The sequence below is a fragment of the Triticum aestivum genome, chromosome 2B, assembly GCF_018294505.1.
Source record: "Triticum aestivum cultivar Chinese Spring chromosome 2B, IWGSC CS RefSeq v2.1, whole genome shotgun sequence".
NCBI classification, from domain to species: Eukaryota; Viridiplantae; Streptophyta; class Magnoliopsida; order Poales; family Poaceae; genus Triticum; species Triticum aestivum.
This window is the reverse complement of record NC_057798.1, coordinates 782491799-782504904: the sequence shown is the minus strand read 5'-3', so window position 1 is coordinate 782504904 and position 13106 is coordinate 782491799. Positions and strand designations below refer to the sequence as shown.

General features: G+C 44.1%; 1 protein-coding gene across 1 annotated transcript; it reads right to left on the bottom strand.

Moving 5' to 3' along the window:
• Positions 1-5484: 5484 nt before the first annotated feature.
• On the bottom strand, positions 5485-11787 carry LOC123047379 (uncharacterized). Its single transcript, XM_044470918.1, has 11 exons — positions 11560-11787; positions 10928-11473; positions 10766-10843; positions 10564-10656; positions 10288-10383; positions 9731-9784; positions 9444-9647; positions 7933-8064; positions 7462-7527; positions 6538-6837; positions 5485-6444 (listed from the first exon to the last, which is right to left on the bottom strand). Exons 1-11 carry the CDS (start codon positions 11620-11622, stop codon positions 5968-5970), a joined length of 2109 nt encoding a protein of 702 aa, XP_044326853.1. The 5' UTR covers positions 11623-11787; the 3' UTR covers positions 5485-5967.
• Positions 11788-13106: the final 1319 nt, after the last annotated feature.

Below are 13106 nucleotides of genomic sequence, written 5' to 3'. Positions count from 1 at the left end.
AAAGTATGACTCCCAGATTGTCTGCATCTTTCCATGTACCATTCATGGAGTCTTTGCATCATCGTTGTTAGACGAGGATGATCAGGTTTGACGAGAGGCTGCCCGTACTGGAATCTGAATTCGTCCACCTCCATTATTTCAATGGATACATCATCGGGCAGGTAATCAGCAAGACTGGTACCGGGCACCATCCCCGGATGATTAGCAACGATATCACTAGACACCTTGAGCGGGGGGAGGGGGGGCACGTTTGCTTCGCCTGTTCGCCGAGTTGGAGAATTTTTTTCCCATTTCTTCGTTCTGCTAACCTGGCATCACAGCAAGTATTTCCCGACCGCTCCGCTTCCTTATATGTCCTTTTAATAGTGTGCACATAGTTGGAATCTAGTGGAGGTGGCGGTGGTTGCCTAAGGGCATCAATAGTTCGCTTCACTTTCACCGGATCTACGTTTTCCTTCGGAGGTGGAGGTTTCCGTGCAAAAAAATCCCTCACTTGGGCATCAGTGATGTCCTCGTTTTCCTGGTCGGTCCTCTCATAAGGTAACTTTTCCGAAGCCTTGAGAGATGGACCGCATTTGAGAGAGGTAGCAAACTTAGCAAGGGTGTGAGCTTGAAAATTCAAGCTTCTGTTTTCATGGACATATCTACAAGCCTGAAAAGAGGCACTGCGCTCTAGGATCCTCAACTGGGATATGTCCATATCGATGCAAGAAGGTGGCAATAGGATCCTCAACTGGGATATGTCCATATCGATGCAAGAAGGTGGCAATATCCCAGTTGAGGATCTTCATAGAGCAGTTACCACCATCCAGAATAGGGTAACTGATCCACTTCCTCCTCTATTGCTTCTGCAATTGTTGCTCTGCAATGGAGGACCAATGCTGGAGAGCCCAGGCGCGATGGTCTTCGTATTTCATCTATCTTTTCTCCACCTATCTTCTCGCTCCCAGCCTAGCTCCATCGATCGATCTAGATCGAGTTCAAAGCCAGTCCCATCGGAATCCAGTAACTAGGTTAGCCCATATACCCTCTTAGGGTCTCTTCGGATTTACATGATTCAAAAATTGATGACTAGGAAAAATTAGATGTATACAGCATTATATGTGTTCTAGTGGCACAAACATTCAAGAATTAGCTGGATACTATGAAGAACACAAGAAGATGAAGTGCATTAACTACTAGGCTTCGTCCCAACGAAACTAATCACAAAGATAATACCACCAGGCCATTGATTTAGTCTTGAAACATTGAGCCAAACATAAAGACTCATTGTAATATATCAATAATTTGATCATAAGAAAGACATGGATAATAATCCGTAAAACAAGTATATGTAGTAAGTTTGAATGCTTGGTGATGATTTGGATTTATAACCATCTACAATAACGTTAACAATTTGCAACATACTGTTGATATCTAGAACCAGAATAGTCACTCAAACACTCATCCCTACTATGGGGACTTAGAGATCTGAGACATATACATACTTGCAACAAATAGAAGGTAGGTGAAGTGTGTATTTTAACAGCCATATACAGATCATATCTACCTTTTTGCCTTCAGTCGAGCCAGCCAGATCTGCAGCTTTCCGGGTCACTTTGGATAATCTATTAGTATCATTCATTCTGGATGGGGGCATGACACCAAGAATTGATGAGGCATGACACCAAGAATACATCTGAATTAACTAAGATTCAGATCTGAGTTAAAAGTACCCAAAATGCTAAAAATTAAATGTAAGATAACATACCTAGTCTTACCCAAAGGTGAGGCATGACACCAAGAACTGATTATCTGAATTCCAGGCATCCATAGCGCCCATTTATATGATACATTAGATTCCAGTAAGCAAAATGATACCATAAACACACATTGCATCTCTATGGGTTCATACCAAATCATAGCGTAAAGTTGCACCAAAATTTGGCTAGTTTTTTTCTTTTATCAATTATCATGTTGGTACAAAGATTGCTAAACTTGTATACTGAATATATATGGTAAATTGTAAGCACACACACTCGTATATTTTTTGTCTCCAGTGGGTATTTATCACATACGCCAAAAGGAGGATGCAAGTAACATATAATCAACTACAGGTGATGTGAGAAGCCAAGCAAATTACCCTGAAGGAATGGCATATAGTACATGTTGTTCTTGACATGGCCTTGCACCGGTTACAGAGAAAAAAAGGAACATGGCTGAAAGTTATGACTGAAGAGTTTGTCAAGGGGAACATAATCTGGGGCCTAAGAGCATCCACAGTGTGATGTTTTGCTGCCTCTAAGGCAGCCTCTAAAGCCATAGAGGCAGACGCTATACATTGTGAGAACAGCCTCTAAGTCAAATTTGCTTAGCGTCGACGCTATGCTTGGAGGCAGCCTCCAATTTTGTCCATGCAATAAAATAATTCACTAGCCCCACATGTCATAGAAGAAGAGTATGCATGTGTCATGTCAAGAGGATGAAAAGGAGCTCCTTTGGTAATCAGTATATTATACCTAGTAACAGCAGGACATGGGCCCAACTTGGAGGCAAGCCAGCCTATAGACGCTGTGGATGCCCTAAGCCTGACTAACAAAGATAGTCCCAAACAATGCAGCAACAAAGACGGACTACAACGAATATTTAGTTATAAAAAAAATCACCGGATGATCTTTAAGAAAGAAATTAATTGACTTGATTAGAAAAACAAGGCCGTTGTTTCTTTAAGAGGAAAATAGAGACATAAGGCAGATAAATAGGCAAATATTTCAAACGCTGAACAAAACGACTAAATAATTTTAGCATCAACATGCTAGCCACTTCAGCCCAAAAGGATATTCTCACGAGTATCAATCTCACGGAACCATGAAACAGTCGAAGCTTCTTGTGATCATAACTCCTCTACATCAAAAAGAAATGAGGCGGCTCATAGTGGACGGAATTCAAACACATTGCACCGGTGAAAGAAAAAAAAGGCATTGCTGGGACTTACAATCAAGAGCTTCTTGTGAACATAACTTGTCTACATCAAAAAGAAGCGAGCCGGCTCATTGTGGACCTAGTTCATAAAAATTGCGCCGGTAATCTTTAGAAAAGAGCATGGCTGAAACTTACAGAATCAAAAGGGGAGCACAACTCGAGATCTGAGCCTGACGAAGATATCCATATCAGTACAAGTTTCGTATCTCGAACTTCTCTTAAGATCACACACCACATGCATCATTGATTCCTTAGTGTGGTTAGCACTTAGCAGCTAAAGTGAAGCTTAGTGTGGCTGATACAATACCAAACGTTGCAACACAAAGGCAGAATTATATAAGTATGAGAATTATGAATAAGAATGGATTGCAAACAAAATATTTCACAGAAACATTGCTTATAATGTAATCTTTCAATTAAAATAATTCTGCGAGCTCTTAAAAAAACAGGTCTGTGGATAATCAGCCTCATCCCATCATCAGCTTAAACAAAACATACAACAGGAAACACATGTATATTTAAAAAAAAAGTATTATTAAGGGCACAAGATAATATAAAAAAGATCTCAATAGATGACAAGTCATTTCTTTAGGTCAATAAACAAATGTATTAAGTACAAAGATAAGCAATATATGAAGGGGGGAAACTAATCCATTACTGAGTTCAAGAAAACATGAGTCGGATCAAATTGGCAAGCATCTAAAAGGCTGACCCAGATGGCTCGTAATTTTAGCATCAACACTCAAAGCAGGTACTTTAACCCAAGATGATATTCAATGAAATATAACACAAACATATATAAAAAAAGTAATAGATTCCCAATCGTACTTCTTAATACACATCAACAAAGAAGCTTAATACTTGATCTAGTTAATACATAGTGGAGCTCATGTGGGTACGAAGAGCTAGATCGATAAGAAACACCACCACACTCAACACCTCTCAGATAAAAGGATAAGCGTTCTCAACATAACAACAGGGATAGTTAATACATACTGCAGCTCATGTGGGTACGGAGAGCTAGGCCGATAAGAAGCAGCACCACAGTCAACAGACCTCTAAGTATTGACAACATAATCGTCAGGTCGGGTCGGGTGGGATCAGATGAAAGGCAGAGCGTTGACAGCATAACCCTCTAGCTTTGGAAAGAAGGTATGTTGAACAAGAGTTTGCTTAAGCACATAATGATAAGCACCGATGCCACTGCTGGGTTGGAAACTGGCAATCAACTTGCCGTCGATGTCAACCTGAAACAGCCAAGGGTCACAACTGATGAGAATGAGCAACCCGCCTTCCTCCCCAGGCACAGCCATCACGGCATGTTCATGTTCGGAACACTGACACTGATGCCTGGTCTCCTCCACGGGCAATTTAACCCGACACTTGAAATCCCAGACCTCACGTTGATCTCTTCAAAGTGGACTGCTCCCAACCGGGCTGGGCTTGGGCTCGTACGAAAATGAATTTCCAAACAATTTAAAAAAAAATATGTCATGTTTAAAAATAATTAACCATAGTTTACAAATGGGGAAAATATAGTTCGCAAAGTATATATATTTTGTACTGTAGATACAAATAGATTTCACATAATTATATAATTTTATTTTTTCCATATTTTATATATTGTTGTTGTACATCTAAATAGTTTTCTTCATAAACTAGATCATAAATTCCAAAGTTTGACCTTTTAAAAATATATGTATATGCACTACATGCAGAATGTATAGAGTATTACGGGAGAAGAAAAGTAATAACATTCATGTAATAAAAGGTCATTCATCATATAATTAGGAATTATCCTCCCACTGAAAGCACATCACCGAAATCCTAAAATAACCCTGTAATAATGCGAGCTCTAGAACTTGAACTCTGGTGGGCTGGTGATACCACTGCCCCTCTAACCATGCAACCACACGTTGATGCACGTATTAGGAAGTGTTCATCTCATGTTCAACTGCTTGCACCCAGATGATCAGAAGCGGGAGCCTGGAGCGGATTTCCAGATTCATCTGTCGCTCATGGAGTATGCCACAACCGTGGGATAGGAGCATACCGCCTGTCACCACCTTTCGCTTCCAACCACGGAGGACGGAGCAGAGTTTGTCATCATGGCCACCATTTGAGTCCTTCAAAATGCTCAATCTTGTTTGGTAAGAGATGCAATATTGAGATTCACAAAAAAGAAAGAGATGCAATATTCAAGATCATATCCCGGTTATGATAATCCTTGAGATGGTTGTTGATGGCTTTTTTTGAAGGCTGGTTGGTGATAGTTTTGAATCTTTTGATAACAAATAATTTGGATCTCCATTTGTTGGTGGAACCGTGGAAGCAATCAAATTCCAGTCCATAAAAGATAAATGGATATAGGAGTTTGCGGCGATGTCGCACCTTTTTCTTTTGCCATGCCACGCCTCCCTCCACCTCCAATGTGCATGGTTTGGTTCAAATGTAATATATGTAGTAACTAAATAGATTTTTCTATCCATTTGTGCCACAAGTAATTCGGAACAGAGGAGTACAAGACATCAAAATGACATGTTATATTTAGCACTCCCTCCATATGAAAAAGCTTTGGATGTCCCTCAAATGGATGTATATAGCACTAACTTGGTGCGGAGTACTAGTTTATCTGCAATAGCCCATAGTCTCTCTACTGTAAGGTAAACAATGGTAATAGCCAGAATAATTAGTTCCTTACATATCTCAAGACAGAAGATGGGTACTGCTTTTTTAAAACTAGCATAACCAAGATTATATGAGATGATGACCCTTAGTGGCAGAGCTATACTCATGTCATGTAGGAGCTTCGTCGTATCATACAACAAACAAAACTTCACCACTAAAAATACATACAAAAGTTGTGCAAAGTTTACACAAGTTAAACATCTCCACCTAACTATAGTAAAAAGTCTAGTTCAAACACTGTAACAGCCCCTCACTGCTGTGCTGGGGATGCTCACAAGATCCTCCCGACAGAACACGCCGATTGTCATCGTAGACCCGTCACCTGTGGCTGGTTGAAGACCTCGGCTTACCGCCGTTCGACGAGTTGAGGTGCAGAGAGACAAAGATCACCCCGATCACGACAATCAAGAAGCCGACGAGCGTGCTGAAGAAGAGGGCCCCGGGCTGCCTAGTCTGCACGAACCCGTACACTCCCCCGGACGTCACCAGGATGATGTCCGTCAGACCGTCGCCGGAGAAATCCTCGAGGATCACCGCGTGGGTCGGAGGCGCGGGGAGGTCAATGGATGTCAGTAGGCTACCATCAGGAGAAATCACCACGGCCTCCTGGTCCCCACCCGCAATGATCACCTGCTTTTGGTCGTACGCTCGCAGAGAGAAGGTCTTGAGAGTAGGAACCACAACGTTCTCCATCATCCCTGATGGAGATGGAAGGTTGGACCATGTTGCGCCTGTCGATAGCTGCCATCTCCACATCGCATCGTGACCAAGTAGGCCTGGGGTGTACGAGGTCACCTACAATGACAAACAAACATGTCAGGCCATTTATTGGAAAAGCGAGTGCCGTCTCACTTGCTGCGTCTAAAATCGCTAAAAATATATACTGACCTCCCCCCTGCTTGTCAGAAAGATGATATCACCATGACTTCCTCTTCTGTGTTTATGACCATCGTCTCTCTGGAGCAGAACTGGGGTTGCCACCTCTAAGCCAGATGGATCAAATGACCTCCCAAAACTTCTTGAAAAGTCACCATGATGGAACAGGTTGAGATGGTTGTAATGGCAGATAGAAACATTAAAAAGTTGTTCCCGCACCGGTACACCGGATGTGGCAACTGCCCAACAGGGTTTCATCACCTCCATGGACCCGCTAACAACAGTTTGCTCAGCACCATTTCCACCGACAACCTGCAAAGAATGAACAGAACTTTTTTATAACGATGACACACAAGAAAAAAAAAACCATTGGGACTGGCAAATAAGTGATATACACAGGAGAAGTGGAGCACCACAATTGCCCATCTCAGGGGACGAGGAGTAAGAAACACTAGAACGAATAAGGTGAAAGGCGTGAACTGGGGAAAGGGAAATCATTCAGTGGTGCAAGCATTGCATAAATATTGGCAGATCATCTATGACAAGACACATTAAATTATAATAAGGAAGACGGTGCATAATTTCGTGAAATGGAAACTTACTACAAGTAGAAAGAACAAGCTGATAGCAAAACCTTGTGACACATTAAATAACTTTAACAGAGAGAACAAGCAACGTTCAGTATCATCTATGTTCATCTTTCAGCAGAAAGTTCAATTTTTACGTCTACAAGAAAGTAACTGAAAGTCCAAGCTGATAGACCATTTGAGCTAATATTTGTAATGATTGAAAAAGCCTAAGAGGAGGTACTGTACATCATAAAACCTTGTGACACAAGTATTCGAGAAACAAATCTGTAGTTCTGCTCGAAATTACAGACATGAAGTAGATGAAAAAAAAGTGAATTGCAGCTCTAATTTTGATATTTCAACACACCTGAACATGATCTAGAACTCCATCTCCATTAATATCTGCATGAAGGCCTCCTTCTGTCAAATGAAGCTGAACATGGTAATCACAAAAATAAATCAGAGATGATTGACTATAAGACATTGTTACAGAAACATAAAATTTATCAATACACACCTAAATTATGACCCCCTTAGAAGGAACTGGGCTGCTCAAGAAACTCATAATGTATACATAGATACAATAAAACCACAGACCGATCGATCAAACATTCAATTGGCATTGAAAATCAATGCCAGGCATTTTACCAACAGTTATTGCCATGTAAAATAAAGGTAATCAGCCAATACGTTAAAATTAAGTAGTAACATGTAGAGCGCAAAATCAATCATATATCCATTTTAGAAAGCAGGATTGGTTCTTTAAGAAACTACATGAGCTAATATGTAAGAATGGCAGAGTGCAAAGAACAATAAATCACTGAGATGCATCTTGTACCTTGCAAAGCGTACGTCCAGAAGCTAGATGAATAGCCTCTATCCCTTCCTTTTCATGTGCAACAACAACATTGGGAACCCACCAAACTTGAGTATAATTAGTGATTGTAGGAATATAAACTGTGTGCAGAGACTGCAATAGAAGCTAGATGTTAGAACTTTGACACCTGAGCACTGTAACTTGTTTGAGCAAAGTACACAATTTAAGCGCAGATAGAAGATATGCAACTAAAAATAAATGAGTTGGAAAAATTAGATGGTTACAGCATTAGATACATCCTGGATGCGAAGGCTACAATACTAAGGATAACACCTTAAGATAAGTACATTAACTGCTAACTATAGTATTGATCCCAAGTTCCCAACGAAATTAATCACAGAGATATAAGCATCAAGCCATCAGTTTAGAGTCTTGCAGCACTGAGCCAGGGAATGGCAGATGCCAGACATATATGCTCATTGTATGTATATCTCAAATTTGATCATAAAATAAACATGAATAATAACCTGTATAGGGACTTTCCTAAAAAGGTATACACAGTAAGTTCTGTTATAACTTTGTTTGAGAAAAGTACAAGCTGTGGTGCAATAAAAGAAAGAACAGATAATATCTGTAAGACGTGCATGAATATGTACTAGCTACCACAAATTCCAAAATAGACCGCATTATGCAGATAGAAGATGTGTCATTCAAAAATTGATGAGGACAAATTAGATGGCAACAGCATTAGATACATCCTAATATGCCGGTCTAGGGCGTAGGATCCTACCTGGTCTAGGGTGTAGGTTGTACGGGAAGGGGGAGGATTGACGGAGATGCGATCGCGGCTGCCGGCGGCGGGGCGCCGTGGCGCGATGAAGAAGAGATGGCGGCAGCGCAAGAGACGGCTAGGGTTAGGTCTCCCGGCTCCCTTCGGGAAGCCGAGCAAATAATGATTGCTTCTTGCTTGATTAGACTGATACATCTCCTCTCCTTATATAGAGAGGTTTACTTGACTCCTAAGCAAACGATCCTAATAACGATAAGATAATTGGGCTAAGCCCCTAAGATTGCTTCTTGCTTGATTAGATTGATACCCCTTCCCGTAAGCTCCTAATATGCCGGTCATAACAATGCCAAATATTTCTAATTTGACCATAAAATAAATAGGCATGAACAATAAGCTCTACAGGCACTCCCTAAGCGATTTGCAACCTACTGTTGATACCTAGAACCAGAATAGTCACTTGAGTAGGGATGCAACTTTGTGACCCTCAGAGTATCCTCTGACCCTCCTTAGTTCAACCAAATGAACTGAATTTACAAAAGTTATGCGACTTCTGAAAATTTCGTTCATTTAGTTGAACTGAAGAGTGCCAGAGAATACCCTAAAGGGTGCCCATTTGCACTCCTACACTCGAACACACACCCACACTATGCAGACTTCAAGATAACTGCACTTGTTGCCGACTTGCGACAAACACAAAGGTAGGTGCATCTCGAATTTTAACAGAGATATATAGATCATATACCTTTTTGCCTTTAGCTGAGCCAGCCAGATCTGCAGCTTTCCCAATCACTTTGGATATTCTATTCGTATCATCCTTTCCGAGTGGATTGTGTTCAACAGGCTTGTGCACGTTATTAACAACGTTTTTTCCCTGTGTTTTCTTTAATTCTTTCCTTTTGTGCTTCCTAAAATGTGCAAGTTGTAGGAAAGTATCCTCTCTCCTATCCTGAAAAAGAACGAAATTCAGATCAGAGTTAAGTACCCAGAATACTAAAACTGAAATACAAGATAACAGATATTTAGTCTTACCCAATGGTGAGGCATGACGCCAAGAATTGATTCTCTGAATTGCCGGCATTCATACTGCCAAATGATACGACACATTAGGTTCCTGTAAGCAAAATAATACTACTATATAAACACACATATCATCTCCATGGTCCTATCTTTATCATATCATAAAGTAGAACCAGAACTTAATTAGCTTTTTCTTTTAGCATTTTTCATAAATCGGCATGAAGATTGCTATGTAGGCCACCTCCCTAGTCGAAACATAATCAATTTTTGGGTTGGCGAAATATTGGCAGCAGCAGAGCACGATGGAGACTTATAGCTGCTAAAGTGGAACAAATGGATGTCCATAATATATTCTTTGTAGAGTATGAGTACAAGCAAATCACTCTCGTAAATATCAGAGGGAATACTGACACTGTCCAAAACGTTGGTACCTATCCAAGAAGATGATCATGATAACTAAACCAAGCTAACGAAGAACAAGTAGTGACAGAGCATAAGACTTGGTTAAATGTGAATATGACCACTGCAGATTATTTTTCATTACAAGAAGTGGTGGACTTAATTCTCACCTCCCCAGGATGACGGCTATTAAGGGCGTGAACATCAAGCTTGTAATTATGCTGTGGTATCATCGCCGAAGCATCTGATGGCTGTGCCTGTATGTTCTGCCATGTAAAGAGAAAACCATAACAATAATATGAGTCAGACCTTTGTCCAAAGCTTATTCACATGCTAAATTGGAACAGAGAGCGCACACACAGAAGTGTTGACACCATATGACAAGAGACAGCGATGTTAAATCTATTTATGGCACATGAAATAAATTTCCTAAACATGGGGCATACCTCATTCTTCCGGCTCCATCTTAACGCGCCGGTACGGCCAGAAAAGGCATAAAGCGCAAAATGACGCACGTCTAGGTTGCCAGCCTCGGAAGCCTGCAGGACATACATAAAAGCACAACGACGAAACAGCTTAGGTTTGTACCAAGTTGAGGGGTGAAATAGGACAATAGTACAGGCTAAAAGATGAGCTCGAAAAAATGACCTGCTTCTCGCTGGTGCTTCTGTGGTGCTCTTCCCTGCCATGTTCGGAGGTCATGAAGTCATCGAAGAGATCTGCGGACTGATCAACAGGTTACACATTTTTGCTGAATGATTTTAACCAAGGGAATGCAGGCAGAAGCAGACAATGATGGTGATAGCATACATGGTGCTGCATCTCCATCCTTCCTCCGACGATGACGAGCCCGGCATCGCCGTGCTTGAGCGTGTAGTTGGTGACGGAGACGGCGACCTCGCGGTGGTGCGCGGCGTGCGGGAAGTCGTCCCCGAGGCTCGTCTCCCAGAGCTTCTTGAGGTTGTGATCGAAGCACATGACGGCCCAGCCGGAGGTGACGACCACGAGCACCTGCTTCCGTACGTCGGCGTGCTTGTAGGAGCGGTCGACGGCGCCGACGGCCATGGCGACGGGGCGGCGGCCGGCGGCGACGCGCACGTTGGCCGGGAGCAGGGAGATCTCGGCCATGACGCGCGCCTCGTGGAAGCCGTCGAGGGTGCTGGCCAGCCTGGCGTGGGCCGGGAGCTGGAGGACCTGGATCTTGGCGTCGTGCGTGGGGAGGAGGACCTCGCGCCGGCCGTCGCCGTTGAGGTCGGCGACGAGCGGCGGCGGGAGGCGGTCCGCGTCGTGCTTGATGGGGAACCCGTCGTCTGACAGGTGGTACCACGCCTCCCGGAAGGAGAAGTCGCCCTCGTGCTGCGGAGGCCGCCGGAGGAGGTGGGGGACGGGTCAGCTAGGGTTCCGATTCGAATCAGAGAGGGGGAAGGAGGAGGAGGGCTGACCTGGAGCGAGAAGAAGACAGCGAAGGCGGCGAGGAGGAGGATGCCGAGGTCGCGCTTCCGCATCTTGGCGTGGCGGCGGCGAGGAGCTCCGGCGACCGCCCACCGGAGCAGTGGATCTCGGAGAGGGAGAGGGGGACTGGGGAGAGAGCAGAGTGTACCAAGACGGACGGACGGGCCCAATGGGCCGTTCGGGAATCACAACAAAAATATGTTGAAATGGGAACTTCCTTCCACTCAAAAGAATAAGTGAAATGGGAGCTATGAAAGGATGTAAAGTGAAATTCCCTCAAAGATTAAAAAAACATTGTGGGATAAATGATAACTTGTTTATGCTGATGCTTCTTCTATCCAAAATTAAAAGAATCATTATTTCAAGGCGCCTGCAGACGTAAGCCAGCTGGTGACAGCGAATTCTAAACTGTCTTGCGAGCCGTTGGATTGGGTGTTGTACAGCCGTCCGTCTTGCAACAGCTGGACCACGTGGGGAATGGATCGTATCCCGGCCCAAGTTGACCCATCTCCGAAACGTAGCACCCCTCCATGTTCGTCTTCAACACCCCACACCCTCTTCGTCTCGAGCACCTGCACGTCCATCTACAATTGCCGATTTGTCGTCTTGTAGCAGCCGCCACAACAATTGGTGATCTCTCCCACATAAAGCAGCTCATTGCATTGCAGCTTCTGCCAACGGCGAGCTCAGCTGATCGAATCACCGACCACACCCGCCGCATTGTAACTCCGCGATCGTCGAGATCCACCGTCCACAACACCACATGTTGCATTGCAGCTCCGTCGCCGGCACCAGCGGCAGGCACGTCGCATTACAGCTTCCGCCGTTGGCAAGACTCACAGATCACAGCACATGTGTTGCACTGCAGCTCCGTCGCCCCGCGAGGACAGGGCATCACGCGTATGCTTCCAGCCGCAGGATCAGGTGGCATGACTCAGCTCCCATGTCGACATCACACAGCAACTCCCATGGCAGCACCGATGGCGTCTAGTGACGCTTCATTGCAACCTCGCCGAAGCTTCCAACGAGGGTCGCGGCGCTTCACCGCAACCTCGCCAGAGCTCCAACAACTGCCACGACGCTTCATTGCAGCTCCATCGCCGGCGCCAGCGGCAGGCACGTCGCATTACAGCTTCCGCCGCCGGCAAGACTCGCAGATCACAGCACATGTGTTGCACTGCAACTCCGTCGCCCCGCGAGGACAGGGCATCACGCGTATGCTTCCAGCCGCAGGATCAGGTGGCACGACTCAGCTCCCATGTCGACACCACAGAACAGCTCCCATGGCAGCACCGATGGCGTCTAGTGACGCTTCATTGCAACCTCGCCGGAGCTTCCAACGAGGGCTGCGACGCTTCACCGCAACCTCGCCAGAGCTCCAACGACTGCCATGACACTTCATTGCAACCTCGCCGTAGCTCCAACGATTGCCACAATGCTTCGTTGCAACCACGCTGGAGCTCCAATGACCGCCGTGACGCTTCACTGCAGCTTCAACGATGCTTTCATTGCAACCTCGTCGGAGCTTCAACGACCA

Coding starts and splice junctions, on each gene's coding strand:
- LOC123047379 (XM_044470918.1), bottom strand. CDS start 11,622: ATGCGGAAGCGCGACCTCGGCATCCTCCTCCTCGCCGCCTTCGCTGTC. Junction 10,844..10,927: donor GGATGGAGATGCAGCACCAT/GTATGCTATCAC, acceptor CCTGTTGATCAG/TCCGCAGATCTCTTCGATGA. Junction 6,838..7,461: donor GAGTTCTAGATCATGTTCAG/GTGTGTTGAAAT, acceptor CATTCTTTGCAG/GTTGTCGGTGGAAATGGTGC.